Source organism: Mirounga leonina, unplaced genomic scaffold, assembly GCF_011800145.1.
Source record: "Mirounga leonina isolate KUSES-001 unplaced genomic scaffold, KU_Mleo_1.0 Mir_96, whole genome shotgun sequence".
Classification (NCBI taxonomy): domain Eukaryota; kingdom Metazoa; phylum Chordata; class Mammalia; order Carnivora; family Phocidae; genus Mirounga; species Mirounga leonina.
This window is the reverse complement of record NW_023270871.1, coordinates 1,417,191-1,438,696: the sequence shown is the minus strand read 5'-3', so window position 1 is coordinate 1,438,696 and position 21,506 is coordinate 1,417,191. Positions and strand designations below refer to the sequence as shown.

Genomic DNA, 21,506 nt, shown 5'->3' with positions numbered 1-21,506 from the left:
GAACACCAACAGTTAAAGCAAGAGGCAAATGTGCTCTGCTAGATAATTCTTTGGAAATCTGAAATGGATTCCTTATTACCACTTCTAATTGTAAATGGGAGTATTCACTGATTCAGTCAAAGAAGGAATGAACAAAGAGCTTTGAATTATAAAAAAGAATATCAAAACAAAGGGAAAAGTGTCCAGCTTACTCATTGTGTCATTCATGCGATCCAGCAAGGAATTATCAGAAATATCTAATAACATGACAAAATCAAATGCAGAAGGCAGAGGAGGCACTTCTTTGGAGGTTGTAGGATCAATAGCCAACGTGGATATTTGTGCTCTCTTTTCCTCCAGTTCTAGAACCTCTCTGCTGCAGCCTGTGAGAGCTTCCTCCAAAAGCTTTGCTTGGTTTAACGTCATTGGAAAACCATCCAAGACCCATCCTTGATCCACAGGTATCTCACTAAGTTGAAAATGGACACACCATGAACATTTTGATAAATACAAGTACTTTGGAAGCAACAATACAATGAATCTTGCCTTTACCTTTCCTTTAACTCCACAGTAAGCTCCTTCCACACAAATGTTATTACTCTACAGCTAAAATTAGGCCTATTAATGTACCACAATCACTCCTTTGCTTAAAATCTTTCTGTAGGTCCCTGCTGCCCTCCAAATCTATTCCAGAGGCCATAACATGGTATTTAAAACTAACTGGCCACAACTTACTTCCCTATAATGTCTTGTCTTTCCCAGTCTTGAACTATTTACTTCAAACAAACTGATCTCCTCACTGTTAGGTGAGTATGTGTTGCATTTTCTAGCCTGTGTTCATAGGCAGTTCCTCCTTTGAACCATTTCTCATCTACACATCGTGGGATAACATACCTCACAGGGCGGTTATAAGGATAAACTGAAATGATTCATTTTAAAAACCCAGCACCAAGCTTAGCACACAGTAGATACTCACATTGCCAACCTGGAGAGTTCCTCTTATTCCCCCCAATCCAGCCTGGAGCCATAACTGCCTAATCTGAACTCCTCTGGCTCTCATTCACTTCGCTATAAAATTAATAATTATTGTAGTTCCTGAATGAGAAAAATTCAAATGAGTCTTCCTTATCTCAATTAGATTATAAGTTGCTGGAGCATTAGAAGCATTTCTTGGGGTTTTGCTTTCAGGGCAGCATCCTCCATAGAGAATAAGAGCTCCAAAATTATTATTTGAGGTCTTTAAATTGAAAAACAATATGAAAAAGGAAGAAACTTCAACTCGGCTCTTCTAAATCCCTAATTGTGTAAAATTGAGATTCTGATTTTTTGATTAAAAGTTATGACTTAATTTCTTTCTGTTAGAACTCATATTAAACAATAGAATCTCCTTCTCGCCTGTGTAACCTCTCCTTTCTCATTGCCTTCCTATCCAGCACTGACCAGCCTTTGGATTCCTCCTCCTGAAACATAAAACAAGGAAGGGCACTGGCCTGTGACCACACAGTTAGGGTGTCTCTGCTCTATAACGTGTCCCTTGGCTTTTCCAAGAATCTAACTTTTCCCTGAATTCCCCGCAGGGAATAGAACCTGACCTGTATTCACATCTGCATGAGTGAAGTCAAGGCTGGTAAAGTGGGGGAAGTGAAATATACGAATGTGTATCACGAAACATATCTTCATCTTGCTGTATGTTTTCTTATGTAGACAAGTAGTATTTATTAGACATTAAAAAAACATTTCTATATAATTCTTTATATACTTCTATCTGATAAAGAATATATTAGTAGATTAAAAAATACATACTTAATAGCATTTACCAAGATGTTAACTAGCAACATGTCAGAAATACTCTTTCCTTTCTTCAGCAACTTTTCTGATTTTGCACCAAGCCGAGCACGCACAGTCAGCTGTGAAAATAAACAATGAATGGTAGAGTGCAGCTAATTTAAAAGTCAGAATCTGATACCTGGGGGGAAAAAATTAAATGGGCATGTTCTCTGGTAAAGACACTGATCATCTGACGCAATTCTGGAGGCAGCCAAGCATTTAGGGGAAATCTGTATGCAGATTTTGAGGCTCCTCTGTTGTGGCTCTCTCCTTTCCAAGATCTTCCTCTCAATTTTCAGCTGCTCTGACATCCCCAACCTTCATTTCCTAATACTTTCAATCGAAGCTATTGAAGATTTCTGATTGAGTTCTAGTCACTCTCATGCTGCGCAGACATGATGTGTCTCTGGGATAACCTGTACGAGCATGGCTCTTGCCCAGCCAGGTAAGTTCCCTTCATTCAATGATCCAATTTCATACAATTTCTGCTGGTTGGTGCTGCTTGTCTGTCTGCTGCTTTGTTTTTTATGGTCTGCTTTTGGCCTTCAAATAATTCGCTTTTCTATCTTGTCCAGCATTTATGTTATCTGAAGAAAGGCTAGTCCAAGAAAGCTGCTCTATCAACAGGAAATTCCCTAGAGCTTATTCTTAAATCAGCCACCAGTGAGTATTTTGTAAATTAAATGATATTAGATCTCTACTCAAAACCCTGTAATGTTTCCTTGTTTACTTTAAATGTCCTAATCATGCCTATAGGGCTGACCTGATCTTTCTCCCTTCCTGCTCATCTCTCTAACCTCATGCCTTACTATTATCCCACCTTGCTGGCCAGGCATCTTCCTGCCTCCTGGCTGCCATCCAGCTATTCTTACTGCCTGAAATGCTGCCCCAGATGTACTTGGCAGGTTCTCTCAATCTTCTTTCAATCTGGTTAAACCTCTCTTTCTCAAGGAGGACTACTCCATTTAATACAGTAACCTTCCCTCTTTCCCCACCTCCTTGGCCTTAGCCTGTGCTTCTTACCCCTTACTCCACTCTGCATTTTCTTTCCTCCTGGTTCATTACCATCTAATGGGTCATATAATTCATTTACTGTGTTTATGGTTTGTTATCTGTCTCTCTATATTTGAGTGTAAATTCCTTAAGGTCCAGCAATCCTGTCATTTCTGTTCACTGATATATTCCAAATAATTACAACAGTGCACACACACACAAAAAAAGTGTGCCCTTGAAGTGAATACGGAATTTGGAGGATTTGTAACTCAATAAAGACAAATATAAAAATACACTTAGTCTTTCTGTTAATTTATATTTCAAATATATGGAATAAAAATTATAAATTCCCCTTTATCACCATCTCTAAGCCCATTTCCCTCCCCATTGGCTATCATATTTATAGTTTGGTGTATATCCTTCCAAAACATTTTCTGTCTTTAAGTAGTTCTGAAATCTAAAATATTTGAAATCTAAAATTGTTTTCTAAGGGCACCTGCGTGGCTCAGTCAGTTAAGCATCCGACTCTTGATTTCAGCTCAGGTCATGATCTCAGGGTCGTAAGATTAAGCCCCGAGTTCAGGTCTCTGCTGGGCATGGAGCCTGCTTAAGATTCCCTCTCTCCCAACAGGAATGCTCTTACACTGTTGGTGGGAATGCAAACTGGTGCAGCCACTAGGAAAACAGTATGGAGGTTCCTCAAAAAGTTAAAAATAGAACTACCCTATGACCCAGCAATTACACTACTAGGTATTTATCCAAAGGATACAAACATAGTGATTCAAAGGGGCACATGCACCCCAATGTTAAGAGCAGCAATGTCCACAATAGCCAGGATATGGAAAGAAACCAGATGTCCATCAACAGATGAATGGATAAAGAAGAAGTGGTATAAAGAGGGTATTATGCTAAGTGAAATAAGTCAGCAAGAGAAAGACAAATACAACATGATTTCACTCATATGTGAAATTAAAGAAACAAAACAGATGAACATAGGGGAAAGGAAGGAAAAATAAAATAAGATGAGAACAGAGAGGGAGGCAAACCATAAAAGACTCTTAACTATAGGAAACAAACTGAGGGTTGCTGGAGGGGATTGGGTGAGGGGATGGGGTAACTGGATAATGGGCATTAAGGAGAGCACTTGATGGGACACCTGGGTGGCTTGGTTGGTTAAGCATCTGCCTTAGGCTCAGGTCATGATCCCAGGGTCCTGGGATCGAGTCCTGCATCAGGCTCCCTGCTCAGCGGGGAGCCTGCTTCTCCCTCTGCCTGCCACTCCCCCTCCTTATGTGCTCTCTCTCTCTCTGACAAATAAATAAATAAAATCTTTTTTTTTTTTTTTTTAAATGAGGGCACTTGAAGTAATGAGCACTGGGTGCTGTATGCACCTGATGAATCACTAAATTCTACCTCTGAAACTAATAATACAGTATATGTTAATTAAATTGAATTTAAATAAAAAATTTAAAAAAAAGATGTTAGTAGAAAAAAAAAATTCTCCTTCTCCTTCTCCCTCTGCCCCTGTCCCCCCTAAAAAATAAAAATTAAAAAAAAAATAAAATTTTTTCCAAGGCGAAATGCATAATAAAAGTAATTAAATGTAATAAAAATAAAGCAAATAAAATCTCACTTGATTAATCTGGACATTCTATTTGATGACAAAAAGATATCTCCATATGCAGAAAAGCAATACTATATGAAGAAATGTTAGCTTCCATTAGAAGTAATAGTCAGTGAAATATAAATATTTCTTTCAGGGGTTACTACAAAATTCTGTAGAGTCACCACTAAGTCTAAGGAGAAATTCTGGAAAAAAAATTATTTAAAGGTAAAGAGAGTAGGAAAGGAAATAAAAGTAATAAATTAAGTGGTAAAGAAAAATACATAAATATAAACTTGACATAAGACTAAAATTTTAAAAAAGCACGTATATACCTTATATGAATAGCAATTTCCACCACTTTAGAGATAAAGAATTTAAAGAAAATTAAGTTCTGGCAAAACTGAATAGCAATTTCCACCACTTTAGAGATAAAGAATTTAAAGAAAATTAAGTAACTTAGATTTAGCTAATATTTTACCATCATATTTACTTTAAGTAGGCTCCAAGCCCAGCGTGGAGCCCAACGTGGGGCTTGAACTCATGACCCTGAGATCAAGACTTGGACATTTAACCGACTGAGCCACCCAGGTGCCCCAACATCACATTTACTTTAAAACAAAGAGAGGCACATTGCTGTTTCATTCCTTTTGAAGACATATCAAGAAACTATGAATCATGACCTATTTTAATATACTAGTAGCCAAAATCAGGTTAGTACTTACTTCAGAGAAACTATCACTTGATTTGACTTCTTCAACGTTTATAATTTTATTTGTATCGGTACCTATTAACAGAAAAAGTGGTAAAAACAAACTCCAGTATTTACCACTAAAACCATATTAATATTTGATCACCTATGGCTTTGGACAGATGGGTTATTGGGTCCAGCCATGCCTGAGATGCTCAGAGGAAGGATCACCACAGCACGGCTTCACCTTTCCTCCACCACATTAAAATCCAGCCATTATGTGGCTTGGCGTTTTCTACTTCCTTCATTCCATTATGGCTCACCGATAATAGTATCATTAGAAGTACTTAAATACAGTTTAGGTTTTCTTTTCAGAAAACTAGCCAAGTTTCTCAAGAAAATCTGTTGAAATGTTAATTCATTAATTTTTATTTTCCTAAATTATCAAGTTATAGGTAATAAACATGTGTAAAAGTAGAAAATTCTAGAAATCAGAAGGGTTGTTCATTAAAATCTTCAGAAAAAAGCAAGTTTTCAGAGTCCATTTATAATTAACTGGACTTCTGTAATAAAATATGTCATACAATACTTAAAACTGTTTAGAAGTCAATTAAAATTATCTTGTGTGAAACACATAACTAAAATAAGGGACAGATTATGCCCTTTTACAAGATGGAAAACTCAGCTGCTCTAGGAGACCCTCATGCTCACCACACTGTTCAGGGGTGATGGTGATAATGACGTTGGCACAGGGGGATCTGAACTTTATGCTAGAATATGAGGACACTATTAAATACGGCAAGCCTTCACTGGCATAGCTAGAAAAGACATTTAAGATTTAACATTGTTTTCCTTCACTGTTTCTAAAAAGCATCTGAAAGACTAGAACCCAGATCCCAAGTGAGATAACTTTTCATTAGCTTTGGAGGATTTGGTTCTATTTATGTGCCTTGCTCAAGGCTGGGAATAAACTTAACTTTATCTAGGGAACCACCCTTCAGGTGGGTGCAAGAGACCAGACCCTGCAGCCTCCCTCAACACAGTGAACAGCACAGCAGCACGCGGGGAGCCCCAACAGTACCACTCACCCACATCCGCACAGGCAAGAAGAAACAATAAAATACCGTCTCCCTGCAAAGCCAGGAAGAGGGAGGATTTCTCCTGACTGTTACCATAAGCACAACAAAACTGAGCAACTGCTTGAAGGAGTGTAGAAAGATTCCTTCTTAATATTCATCTCTTATCCCTAGCCGTAGACAAAGGTTAGGGACTTCTGTGTTTATCTTGCTCTCTCTGTTAAATGGCCAGGTAGACAACTATGTAAAACTCCCCCTTCTTTCCCTGAAAGCAAGTTTGTGCTCACATACACCTGTACTAACTATTTATCTGTCCACCTATCTAATGTAATGTAAATAATGGGTGATTTGTTTTGACATCTCACTTACTAAGTATAGTTTTATCTTCTGTTTCTGGCAATGCTTCCTCTGAAGCTGGATAAGGTGAAGACACATTCTGCAGATCCTTTGGGGAGAAAACACACACACACACACACATACAGGAATTGTAACATTGTTATATTTCAATAATATTTAACATTTTATTTCTACAAGTAAGGTTTACACTATCTTATCAATAACGTTGGTATTAAGAAGAACTGAATGATTTCTGAAAACAAGTAAAATTTGATGACTATTCTTACAGAAATAGTAACCTATGGTGTACTCTGTCTTTCAAATGACCTTTAATTCTATGTAAAATACAGCAACTGCTATTTTTAAAATACAGTGAAACCTGAGAAAGAGGTAGATTTTATGGAAAACCATTTTAGAAAGAACAATCCTGGAGGTGTCAGTCATAGCCATAAGGGAATAAAGAAAAAACATGTACATGATCTATCATCCAATTGATTGAAATACAGAATGAGAGGCAGTCCACACTTCTCCCAGTTATTCTTTTTTTTTAAGATTTTATTTACTTATTGGACAAGGAGAGAGAAAGGGAGAGCCCACACAAGCAGGGGGAACAGCAGAGGGAGAGGGAGAAGCAGACTCTCCACTGAACAGGGAGCCCCATGTGGGGCTCGATCCCAGGACCCTGGGATCATGACCTGAGCCGAAGGAAGATGCTTAACCAACTGAGCGACTGAGCCACCCAGGTGCCCCTTCTCCCAGTTATTTTCATAATTTGTAGTTAAATGGTATTTATCTTGCAGCCCATGCAAATCATCTGGATTAGATTCTCTGCTAATTTATTCAATTGCAGAGACAACATAAAGCAGGAGAAAGAATGCTGGATTTAGAATCTGGGTTTCCACTCAAAACACTCATCAACAAGCCTTCTGACCCCGAGCAAACCAATTCATACTGAGGACCTCTACTGTCTCCGTTTTAAAATGGTGCTGGACCGCATCATGATTCTCAAGGTGGGGCCACATTTTCATATTTTCTGCCTTAGGATCTTCATGCAATAATGTAGCAAGATGCAATATTGATGGGAATGTGACACAGGTAAACCACAAGGAAGACCTCTCCCTTCTCCACCACCCCTCTCCTCGCAGATCACATTCAGCCATCCAACTGTTTTTTTATATGGTCCCTGGGCATCCCTCTGCGGAATAGCACTGTGAGCCAGGGGACCAAGCTTGGCATCCCCCTCTGCCCCTTCTCTGCTCTGCTCCAGCATCTGCCTCAGCCACTGTCCAAAGCCGGCAATGGTCTTTAACTATGCAACGGATACTCTGCCATTGGCCACTGCCAGGGTCTCAGTGATGAAATATCACTCCAGGAGCTAATGACTTGGTGAAGTCCCCCCTCCAACACTCATACCCCACCCTCCTCCAATCCCTTGCAATTCAGCCCCTTCACCCCCTTACCAGTCCTACCAGCCTGTGGCTCTTTCTTTAGGAGACTGTCTCCAGCTGATGGTAACTGGGCACGAAGTGGGCCAACCACCCTGGATGACCCACCAGGCAAACTAGGGGATGGCAGGGAGGAATTTTCTTTCTTGTTATTATAAATACACACATAGTAACCTTGATTTTGCCTCTTGGTCCACAAAATCTAAAATATTTTCTCTCTGGGCCTTTACAGAAAATGTTGCTAACCTCTGGTCTAGAAGATCTCTTAGATTCTATTCAGCTTCAAATTTCTAGACTATGAGGAGCAGAAAAGAAAACTAAAGTCACACTTGCCTGGATTTCTTTGCTCTTCTCTTGCAGAACTGGTGGAGTCTTTTCTTCAGCTTCTTTCTCAATTGGTAGAGCCTCACTGATTTTTTCATTGTCATGAAATGCTTTGATAGCTTCTTGGACAAGAGTGTCAATAGAAAGTATCTGAATAGGAAAGTCTAAAGTGCAAAAGACAATTTTATTAATATCTTTTCATTTAGGAAATTGACATAATTATCCTTCTGTGCTGGCTTCATCCAATAACACTGTCTCTAGGGCCTTCTACAACTGTCTTTTGGATCAAGCCACTTATTTTTTTTTTATTGTAGTAAAATTCACATAACATAAATCTAACCATTTTAACCATTGTAAATAATACACCTCAGTGGTATTTACGTCATTCATGTTGTCCAACCATCAGCACTATCTTGTTCCAAAAAATTTTCATCACCAAAAGAGAAAACCCTGTACCCACTAAGCATTCACTCCTTATCTCTCTATCCCTGTCCCTATAACCACTAAGTTGTCTTCTGTTTCTATGGATTTGCCTATTCTGGACATTTCATATAAATGGAATCATACAATATGTGGCTTTTCGTGTCTCATTTCTTTCATTCAGCATTGTGTTTTCAAGGTTCATCCACGTTGCAGCTCAGATCAGTACCTCACTCCTTTTTTATGGCTGAGTAATATTTCATTATATAGATTAATACCACTTTTATTATCCATTCATCAGATGACAGGCATTTAGATTTTGTCCCCACATTTTGGCTACTATTAATAGTGCTGCTATGAATATTCCTGCACAAGATTTCTTTTGAACACCTGTTTTCACTCCTTTGAGGGTATATATCCCCTAATGGAATTGTTGGGGCCATCTTTGTTTAATTTACTGAGGAACCACCAAACTGCTTTCCATAGTGGTGACACCATTTTACATTCCCACCAGCAACATATGTATGAGGGTTCCAACCAACACTTCCTCACCAACACTTGTTATTTTCCTTTTTTTTATTTATACTTATCCTAGTGGGTGTGGAGTGGTACCTCATTGTGCCTTTGTCAAGCTGCTTTTCAAGGAGGTCCTTTTAACATCTCAATAATGATCTACCCTTGTCTGTCTTGGAATAGTTTAAAATGGACTAGTCTCTACAAATTGTGTTTTCCAGTGAAAACAGTAAAAAATAAGTATAACTGAATAAAAACTAATTAAACAGATGGAAACCTGGGCTTCTAAGTGAATGAGCTTCAAAAGAAAAAGCCAAAGGTTCATAAAAAGACAGAACTCAATGGATGTGAAGAATTAATACGTTCATAATTTTAAGTGGATTTCTTTTGTATTTGTTATAAATTATTAATTTCCCCCTTCATTGGTAGGTAAATAAAATCTATGAGGAAAGTTTATAACTTGTTATTTCTCAAGACTATGCACACCATTATATAGCATATTCATATATCCAGGTTTGCTTGGGACAGTGCCAGTTTATGACTCTTAAATCCTAAAAGTGTCTGCCTTGGACAAGTAATTATATGATCACTGTATTATAAAATTTTTGATGACAGAGTTTCCCAATATATCAGTAGATTCTTATGTATGTTGTCTACAGACAGTCATTTGCAACTACAGTCAATGCAAATAGAATCCAATAAGTGGAAAAAAGGGAAGAAATTCTACCTTTTTGTAGAGCCTTTAGAGCAGTGGTTTTTCCACTAAATGTTTTCCCCAGTAAGCACCCTTTAATAGCAAATGAAGGTAATTCTGATACTGTTGATTTGACTTGAGGAGGATGAGATTTTTCAACTAATCTGTGAATCACGTGACCCAATATGCTATTGTTGGAGGGTGGTAAATTTTCTACCATTTCTTCTGGTAAGGCCCACTCTCCAACCATGTTCTGCAAAATAACAATGAAACAAACAAAACAGAATATTCTTAAGAGTGGGAATTTAGGCATATAAAAATTTTTAATATTGAAAATAAACTCAAATTATAGCAAACAAAAGTAATACTTTAAATAATTATGTTACATAAATGAGTAATAACATAAATAATATGTTCATATTAGAGAGCAGAAAAATGAGCTTCCTATGGAAAAGTAAAAATCCTTAACAGTTTATGAAAGTAGGCATACTGAGTTGAGACAAATTGTAACTCAGGTTGAGCATAAAAACACTTAAATTGAAGCTACCCTCAGTAAACAGATAAAAGAGAATAATAGTTTATCTGCTATCTTATGTAAACACTAAGCTTATTTTAAGATATTTTAATGTAAGAAAGATAAAAGAGAATATTCATGCCTGATATGATGCCCTCTACATCTATTACATTTGACTCCCATTTTTTTCAGGTTTCTTGCTGAAATGATCAAATAATTACAGGTTTACAAACAAATTACAGACCACATTCTCTGTAATAATCTAGAACTCAATTTTAAAAAAGATATGAGAAATATAAATACTTAAAAATTATAAGCATTCTTGTAAAGTAATTCTTGGATTAAAGAAGAAGTTAAAAATATAAATGTACAAAAAGAACATTAAAACAATAGATTAAAAATATGGGATGGGATCCAACTGTACTCAGAGGAAAAATCATAGTCCCATAAAATGCCTGATCTAAAATAAAAAAGAAGGAAAACAAACTAAGCATTAAAATAGGAAAAAATAATTTTAAATAAATAAATGAGGAAGGAACTCATAAAAATGGAAATGTTTAGAGAGCAAAACTATCAAGTTACTTTTTATTGATAATATTTCTAGAACTTGTCCAGACTAATCACAATACAGAAATTGCTACTAGTTCTGAATAAAGGTGAAGAATAGCAAGTATCAATTTTGTAATATACTATGAAAGAAACGAGATTTTAAGGATACTTAAAAATTTTTATTTTATTTTATTATATTTAAATTCAGTTAATTAACATATAGTGCATCATTAGTTTCAGAGGTAGAGTTCAGTAATTCATCTGTTGCATATAACACCCAGTGCTCATCACATCCCACATGCCCTCCTTAATGCCCATCACCCAGTTAACCCCTCACCCACCACCCCTCCCACAACCCTCAGTTTGTTTCCTATAGTTAAGAGTCTCTCATGGTTTGTCTCCTTCTCTGACCCATCTTATTTTTTTCCCTCCCTTCCCGTATGATCCTCTGTTTTGTTTCTTAATTTCCATATATGAGTGAAATGATATGATAATTGTCTTTCTCTGATTGACTTATTTCACTTAGCATAATACCCTCTAGTTCCATCCATGTTGTTGCAAATGGCAAGACTTCATGTTTTGATGGCTGAGTAATATTCCATTGTATATATGTACCACATCTTCTTTATCCATTCATCTGTTGATGAACATCTGGGCTCTTTCCATAGTTTGGCTATTGTGGACACTGCTGCTATAAACATTAGGGTGCAGGTGCCCCTCTGGATCACTATATTTGTATCCTTTGGGTAAATAGCTAGTAGTGCAATTCCTGGGTTGTAGGGTAGTTCTATTTTTAACTTCTTGAGGAACCTCCATACTGTTTTCCAGAGTGGTTGCACCAGCTTGCATTCCCACCAACATGTAAGAGGGTTCCCCTTTCTCTGTATCCTTGCCAACATTTGTTGTTTCCTGACTTGTTAATTTTAGCCATTCTGACTGGTGTGAGGTGGTATCTCATTGTGGTTTTGATTTGTATTTCCCTGATGTCAGGTGATGTGGAGCATTTTTTCCTGTGTCTGTTGGCCATTTGTATGTCTTCTTTGGAGAAATGTCTGTTCATGTCTTCTGCCCATTTCTTGACTGGATAATTTGGTTTTGGGGTGTTGAATTTAGTAAGTTCTTTATAGATTTTGGATACTAGCCCTTTATCTGATATGTCAACTGCAAATATCTTCTCCCATTCTGTAGGTTGTCTTTTGGTTTTGTCAATTGTTTCCTTTGCTGTGCAAAAGCTTTTTATCTTGATGAAATCCCAATAGTTCATTTTTGCTTTTGTTTCCCTTGCCTGTGGAAACTTGTCTAGCAAGAAGTTGCTGAGGCTGAGGTCAAAGAGGTTGCTGTCTATGTTCTCCTCCAGTATTTTGATGGATTTCTGTCTCACATTTAGGTCTTTCATCCATTTTGAGTTTATTTTTGTGTATGGTGTAAGAAAGTGGTCCAATTTCATTCTTCTACATGTGGCTGTCCAATTTTCCAACACCATTTGATGAGGGGACTTTTTTTCATTGGATATTCTTTCCTGCTTTGTTGAAGATTAGTTGACCATAGAGTAGAGAAGGAGACATTTGAAAATGACATATCAGTCATATACAATATATATATGGAATATATACAATGGAATATTACTCAGCCATCAAAAAATGAAATCTTGCCATTTGCAACAACATGGATGGAACTAGAGTGTATTATGCTAAGTGAAATAAGTCAATCAGAGAAAGACAATTATCACATGGTTTCACTAATATGTGGAATATAAGAAGTAGTGCAGAGGATCACAGGGGAAGGGAGGGAAAATTGAATGGGAAGAAATCAGAAAGGGAGCAAACCATGAGAGATTACAACTACAGGAAGCAAACTGAGGGTTGTGAGAGGGGAGGTAGGTGGGGTCACTTGGTAACAGGCATTAAGGAGGGCATGTGATGTGATGAGCACTGGGTGTTATATGCAACTGATGAATTACTGAACTCTACATCTGAAACTAATGATGTACTATGTGTTGGCTAATGGAATTTAATTTAAAAAAAGATACAGTAATGAAAAAATGAGTTTCAGAAAGAAAGAAGTTTAGTCAATGCACAAAAATATAAATTCTATAAACAGATCTAAGTATAGTAGGAATTTAGTACATAATAAAGTTTATATTTCACAGTCACAGAGAAGGGGATTATTTCATAACTGGTACTGGAATAACTTATGGCCACATATTTGAAAAAAAATAACTTGGATATCCTTATAGTTTTCATGAAAATAGATTCTGGAACCAAGAAATCATGAAGGCACCAAAATCTGGATGAATATTTATATGTTCCAGGATGGTCTTTTTAAGCATGAAAACCATAAAAGAAAAGGCTGATAAATTTAATTATATAAAAATAAAATGTTCTATACATCCCCCCCCAAATAAACATACCTACACACAACTTAAAAATAAAGAACAAAAGGAAAGTGTCTGTGAACATATATATGTTTGACAAAGGGTTAAGAGTCTTAGTTTATAAACAGCTCTAAGCAATCAGATAAAGAAAAATATCCCAACAGAAAAAAAAGGCACAAAGAATATGAACAGTCAGTACCCAAAATAGAATAAAATGGTCAATGAGTTTTTGAAGCAATGTTCAAATTCACAGAAATAAAGATATCCAAATAAAACAATGATGCATCATATTTTGCCTAACACAAAAAAATTAGTCATACTTCTCATTCAATACTGGTGGGAGAGTAAATTAACACATTGCTTTATTGTATTTTCTAAAGTGTTCGAAGTTGCTATAACATCACTGTAATAATAATGTAAAATAATAAAAACAATTAAAGACACAAAAACAGATAAGACTAGGGTTTAATTTATATACAAATCACTGGAAACTTAAGTAAGATAGTATTTTTCTGAAGTCACTTAAAGATCTTAAAAAATTATCTTTGGTGCATATAAAAAAATTTAGTAACATAAGTAGGGAACAATTTTATTATATAAATATTCCATCCACAATCTACAAAGACTAGAAATATATGTCATTTATGATCTATTTTAAGATTATTTGAATTATACTGAACTCTACATCTGAAATTAATGATGTACTAAATGTTGGCCAATTGAATTTAAATGAAAAAAAAAAGATTATTTGGAATTAGTACATGCAACCTATTTATCTAACTATTCAAACTTCAAAACACTCTGATATGTTGTTTCAGTGGTCCAGAACATTATGAATTCAAGATATATCAGCTTTTTTAAAAATCATGTTTAAGTCTTCCCCAATTCTTATGATCCGTTTTATTAGCACTTTTTAAATTTTATTTTATCACTTGCCCCCAGTCAACTTGCCCCCAACCACCTTAACTTAGTCTTCTTAGTCCAAATAATTGGGACAGAAAAACATGAGCAATATCCACTGGGGGAGAAAATGAGTTTCCTCAACAACACAGGCTTTCACGAAAACCAAAGAGAACAAAAACAAAAGACAAACTTCATTGTATTTCTTCACAAAACATGGGCCAATTTTTCAACTTCTGCTAATCTGAATTGCCTTACCTCCTTTTCTTTTTTAATTTTTTTGAGAAGGAAAGTAATGTCTCTTCTGACTACACATCAGGATATAAATCTTTATATTTGTATACTTATATTAATATATATTCTATGTGACACAGCATAAATATTCATATATGCTAGGTCATATATAAATGTATACATGTTTTTATATATGCTCTGTCATATATTAATAAATACATGCCTATGTTGTTGCATTTCTTTTTCTCAGTATTCTTCCAATATCTATCAATTACCTGACAAAAAAATGTTTGCTCAGAATATAAACTGACAAATTTGATAAGTGCTATAGAAGAGTTGCCTGGTTTGGTGACAGAATTTCTGATATGACAACATTCTGAGGTAAACAAATGCTTTTTGAAACAAATAAACAAAAATCCCCCAAAGTATTCATAATAGGTTTTCCTTTAAAATTGGTGGAATTTATTACTAAATAAATATAATTGTATCTGATTATTACTTCTATTCAAACTATCTTTTCTTTGTAAAATTTATTTTGTTTTACTTTAATGTCTTTGGTTTTTCTAACAATTCTGTGCATTGTTCAAAATTAGCTAAATACTAAATTGCTTTCCATAATCATTGATTGAATTAGAATTTATTGCTTGCTTCTGCTTTCATTCATTGGAATCGTTTATACTTCTAAATTAGACAAGTGATTTATGTAATGTGGCCAATCAGAAATGAATCAAATTAAAAAACAAACCAGAGAAATTATGTTATTTTAAAAAAAAAGTTTTAACACTGCATCAAAAACTTATGATGTACTATATGCTGGTTAACTGACCATAATAAAAAAAAGAAAAGAAAAAACAAAGAAAGACAACAAAAAAATAATTAAAAAGGCTTTAAGTCCAAGGCCAATTTTAAGTGGAAAGTTTCCAATGTTCTAATGATTTTGTGTGGTGTAGTCATTTAATCTGTTCTAAAGGAACCATTCTGGGACTGAAATCAGATGACCTGGATTCCCATAATAGTTCTGCTACTTACTTGTTTTGTACTCTTGTCAATTCCCTCATATTTGTGTGATAATAATATCTATCTCACAGGGCTGCTGCAAAGATTGAATGAAAGGCTTGTGTGAGTAGCCTATGTGACTGTGCACTTTAAATGCTTAACTAAGCGGTTCTCAGGCTACTGTTGGAGGCACATAATAGTGTCACACAGGAGGGTTGCCAATAGGAGAAACCACATTCAGCTTGCACCCCAATCTGAGAGGCATGCTTCTTCTCAAAGGGATCAGAATAAAGCCCTGTTCCATCACTGAATTAGTGATAGAATGTGGCCAAACACAATGGGATAGAATGTTGGCCATGCAGAGAACATTTTCTTTGAATGTTTAGGTTGGGTTAACCTGTGGAGATAAGGGGATCAAGGATTTGGTGGAACACATTTTGCAGAATCATCTTAAAAATACAGTTGATAAAGTTTCTAGTAAAGACCACGAGAGGGTAAGTCAAAGTAATCATCTCAGGTTAGAATAAGAACATGATGAGTGAAAAGGAGGTCAGAAGAACTAGAAAAAGGGAAATTCAGACCAGAATGAAGGTTGCTAGCTTAACTACAATAAGCTAAAGAGATTCATTAGTGAAGAGGAACTAGATTTTTTTTTTATCAGATCCCTATTTTACATGGTTTGTTATATATAATTATGTTAATTTTATAATAAAATTTTATTAGAGAAAAATCATGTAATAAAATGTATCATTTTTACTCCTTCAGGTATTGTTATAAATAGATATCTGACTATTAGTTTCAAGACTCTGATGCCTTAGCGTAGGCAATACTAGGTAAGTATCACCTGGTTCAAACTATTGCTTTAATGAGATACTTTATCTGTGTAGATGTGCTCCATGATACTAGCACTTGATTAATGGAAACTGTCATATATATATAATAATTATTATTATTTTTTTTTTTTATAGAGAAAGAGCACAAGCAGGCAGAGTGGTAGGCAGAGGGAGAGGGAGAAGAAGGCTCTCTGCCAAGCAGGGAGCCGGATGCGGGGCTCAATCCCAGGACCCCAGGATCATGACCCGAGCTGAAGGCAGCCGCTTAACTGACTGAGCCACCCAGGCACCCCTATATATAATAATTATTAATATGTCTTTATCTTAATATTAATATTGTTATTGTCTCTGCATAAATGCCATCAGTATGCATACTTGAGAAGATACAAGACTCAAGATCCACCAACACCTAGGGGTCCACCTCTCCCTGTGAATTCTTGTCTACCGACACACAGGGACCATGAAATTACAACAGTGTAAACAGCCTCTGCCCTTGGTTGAAAGTCAAACCTATTTACCAGCACCGTTTTCATTAATTGATTTACACTGACCTTTTTGGAAACTGAATTCTGAATTCCTGGGATCATAGGATCCACCTATTCTTCCTATCTTCACAAATTACATGGATCCAACAAACTGATATCCAGCCTGGATCACCACTCACATGGTTCTCTATATCGTGTTGTAGGTACCTCATGGTTACCTAGACTTCTGATTCTGGTTACTTCCAGTCTGTCATATCCTTTTTGTTTCCCAAGCTTTAATGTGTCATTACCCTTCATCCCCCTGTTATTAACCATGGCTAAAAGCAACATGAGCATTTACAGACAGCATCTGCTTGGGAACAGTATGCTTGAATGTAGGCTGATGTGCACACTTCAGGGGCAAGCGTGAGATCATCCATGTGTTCCGTTCATTAGATTCCCTCCCTGATTGTCACACTGTCCAAGGGGTTCGATGATGCTGCTGGTGGAGCTGCATAGTTTTCTCGACAAATTGTTTACTCTGTGTACATGATTACCCTTGGACTCAAGCAGATGTACCTCATTCTCATTTCTTGCCACTTTCAAGGATCCAAGTGAGGAAGAGAGCTTCCTCATCTACTCTTTTTAAGAAGAGGCAGGCATGGTTTACTTTGATCAACTTGGATAACCAGAATCTGAGTCTTGGGAGATATTCATCAGTGCATAAAATATGAGTGCCTCTATCTAACACAACATCCAGCTAACAAGCAAACATTGTATTATGCCAGTGCTATTTAGTAGTGACATCCAAATGTGGCTTTTGTAGAATGGTGGTACTAGTCTGAAAGCACACACAATCCAGTGTTTGATCTCATAGATTGTTAGAACTTACCAACATCTGCATGGCCTGAAGTGCCCCATATATTCCCAGTTTGGTAGGCTCTACATGTCTTACAATTCAATTACAGATGCCTTCAAAAAAACAAAAACAAACAAACAAACAAAACAAGACAAATGCCTTTTCTCTTAAGAGATAGAGCTTCTTAGTATTTGACAAAGTACAGCATCCTTTCTTGATTAAAACTCTTCAGAGTGTAGAGATAGAGGGTACATACCTCAATATCATAAAAGCCAGCTATGAAAAACCCACAGTGAATATCATTCTCAATGGGGAAAAACTGAGAGCTTTCCCCCTAAGGTCAGGAATACGGCAGGGATGTCCACTATCACCACTGCTATTCAACATAGTATTACAAGTCCTAGCCACAGCAATCAGACAACAAAAAGAAATAAAAGGCGTCCAAACTGGCAAAGAAGAAGTCAAACTCACTCTTTGCATATGATATGATACTTTATGTGGAAAACCCAAAAGACTCCACCCCAAAACTGCTAGAACTCGTACAGGAATTCAGTAAAGTGGCAGGATATAAAATCAATGCACAGAAATCAGTGGCATTCCTATACACCAACAACAAGACGGAAGAAAGAGAAATTAAGGAGTCGATCCCATTTACAATTGCACCCAAAACCATAAGATACCTAGGAATAAATCTAACCAAAGAGGCTAAGAATCTGTACTCAGAAAACTATAAAATACTCATGAAAGAAAGTGAGGAAGACACAAAGAAATGGAAAAACGTTCCATGCTCATGGATTGGAAGAACAAATATTGTGAAGATGTCAATGCTACTTCGAGCAATCTACACATTTAATGCAATCCCTATCAAAATACCATCCACTTTTTTCAAAGAAATGGAAAAAATAATCCTAAAATTTGTATGGAACCAGAAAAGACCCTGAATAGCCAGAGGAATGTTGAAAAAGAAAAGCAAAGCTGATGGCATCACAATTCCGGACTTCCAGCTCTATTACAAAGCTGTCATCATCAAGACAGTATGGTGCTGGCACAAAAACAGACACATAGATCAATGGAGCAAAATAGAGAGCCCAGAAATGGACCCTCAACTCTATGGTCAACTAATCTTTGACAAAGCAGGAAAGAATGTTCATTGGAAAAAAGACAGTCATTTCAACAAATGGTGTCGGGAAAATTGGACAGCCACATGTAGAAGAAGGAAACTGGACCATTTCCTTACACCACACACAAAAATAGACTCAAAATAGATGAAAGACCTAAATGTGAGACAGGAGTCCATCAAAATCCTAGAGGAGAACACAGGCAGCAACCTCTTTGACCTCAGCCGCAGCAACTTCTTCCTAGAAACATCGCCAAAGGCAAGGGAAGCAAGGGCAAAAATGAACTATTGGGACTTCATCGAGATAAAAAGCTTTTGCACAGCAAAGGATACAGTCAACAAAACCAAAAGACAGACTACAGAATGGGAGAAGATATTTGCAGTTGACATATCAGATAAAGGGTTAGTATCCAAAATCTATAAAGATTTGTTTATCAAATTGATGAGTTTATCAAACTCAACACCCAAAGAACAAATAATCCAATCAAGAAATGGGCAGAAGACATGAACAGACATTTTTCCAAAGAAGACATCCAAAAGGCCAACAGACACATGAAAAAGTGCTCAACATTGCTAGGCATCAGGGAAATCCAAATCAAAACCTCAATGAGATACCACCTCACACCAGTCAGAATGGCTAAAATTAACAAGTCAGGAAATGACAGATGTTGGCGAGGATGTGGAGAAAGGGGAACCCTCCTACACTGTTGGTGGGAATGCAAGCTGGTGCAGCCACTCTGGAAAACAGTATGGGGGTTCCTCAAAAAGTTGAAAATAGAGCTGCCCTATGACCCAGCAATTGCACTACTGGGTATTTACCCCAAAGATACAAATGTAGTGATCCGAAGGGGTACATGCACCTCAATGTTTATAGCAGCAATGTCTCCAATAGCCAAACTATGGAAAGAGCCAAGATGTCCATCAACAGATGAATGGATAAAGATGTGGTATATATATATATATATATATATATATATATATATATATATATATATACACACAATGGAATATTATGCAGCCATCAAAATAAAACAAAATCTTGCCATTTGCAACAACGTGGATGGAATTGGAGGGTATTATGCTGAGCGAAATAAGTCAGAGAAAGACATGTATCATATGATGTCACTGATATGAGGAATTCTTAATCTAGGGAAACAAAATGAGGGTTGCTGGAGTGGTGGGGGGTGAGATGGATGGGGGGCTGGGTGATAGACATTGGGGAGGGTATGTGCTATGGTGAACACTGTGAATTGTGTAAGATTGATGAATCACAGACCTGTACCTCTGAAACAAGTAATACATTATATGTTAAAAAAAAAAAAAAGATAATAAGAAGGGAAAAATTAAGGGGGGAGAAACCAGAGGGGGAGATAAACCATGAGAGACTATGGACCCTGAGAAACAAACTGAGGGTTCTAGAGGGGAGGGAGGTGGGGGAAAGGGTTAGCCTGGTGATGGGTTTTAAAGAGGGCATGTATTGAATGGAGCACTGGGTGTTATACGCAAACAATGAATCATGGAACACTACATCAAAAACTACTCATGTAATGTATGGTGATTAACACAACATAATAAAATAAAATTTAAAAAAAAGAGAGCTTCTTAGGGATCACAACCCTTAAAGTGTTTTTGACACCTGCTTGGGTTTTTCTGAAATGCAATCTTTTAACCTATATAATAAAACCAACATTGGACAGATTGTCTTGGTACAGTGTAGCCAAAGGACTTAAGATGGAAGCTTCCAATAAACTGTCTTTGAGAAACACCACAGGTAGTAACTCCACAAAAGGAGGCTATGCTCCTTTCAGAGTACAGCTGATGCACCACAACTCCATCATACTGATATTCGAGCTGCCTTAACCTTTCATCTCCTATGGCAGACTTTCTCTTGCACACCACTCTGCAAGAAGTGAGGAAGTGATGCAGTCTGTAATACCTGAAATACGATTTTGCTCATACTTTACAACTCAGCTGAAAATCACCCCTTCCAGCGTTCCCATAACCTCCCGTGCTTATCCACACTTAACATCATGCTCTGGGATTTTTTTTTTCTCATCTCCACTAAACTGTGAGCACCAGGAGGTAAGGATCTCTATCTTAATCAACTTCATATCCCTAGTACTTAGAACAGTGCTGGCACATAGTAGATAGTCAATATTTATTGACTGAATTAATGAATCAATCAAGCAATCAGTGGTATAGGCTATATGTGAACTGAATAAATGAGTGAATACATGGATATTACGTTTTAGTAATTTTGATTAAGTACAAAGAGGACTTAGACACATCCCAACCCAAAGTCTAGGAACAAGATCAGAAAACATCATCCTCAAAGAAGTTAACAAGAACCCACACATCATGTATGAAATGAGCTAATCCTGCAAGCATTTCTAGAAGTTATGGCTGGCAGTATGATTTTGAGGGAGCTTCTCCATTAAATCAAGGTATCCTTTTTTTTTTTTTTTTTTTTTTTTTTTTTGGCAGCACACAGCATCCCAGTGAAAATGCAGTAAATTTAAATAACTTATAACTTTGGGATTTTGTAAGAAGCTCCGCCAGAGATTTCTCAGGGTCCTGGAGTAGATAAGAGCAGCCTGTGTGAATGGGTAGTAAGAGCCACTCTATGGCAAGCTGTTTGTGACCTGGTTAATTTCATATTCCTAACTGGCCATTTATCTTGGGTCTGCTAAACTAGGTTGACCCAACTGTGTACCCCAGACTGGCAGACAATAAAAAATAAGCTGCAGGCATTCCAGCTCTACTTG

The 21,506-nt window shown here is 36.7% G+C and overlaps 1 protein-coding gene across 1 annotated transcript in view; it reads right to left on the bottom strand.

Annotated features, from left to right (window-relative positions):
- LOC118006348 (sperm flagellar protein 2-like) overlaps positions 1-21,506 on the bottom strand; it is a 167,350-nt gene that overhangs the window by 94,837 nt on the left and 51,007 nt on the right. The window contains exons 10-15 of the mRNA XM_034998971.1: positions 9,935-10,154; positions 8,284-8,438; positions 6,539-6,614; positions 5,128-5,189; positions 1,783-1,886; positions 192-448 (exon numbers count right to left, since the gene is read on the bottom strand). Of these exons, the coding sequence (XP_034854862.1) occupies positions 192-448; positions 1,783-1,886; positions 5,128-5,189; positions 6,539-6,614; positions 8,284-8,438; positions 9,935-10,154 (874 nt within the window). The remainder of the gene's footprint in view (positions 1-191; positions 449-1,782; positions 1,887-5,127; positions 5,190-6,538; positions 6,615-8,283; positions 8,439-9,934; positions 10,155-21,506) is intronic.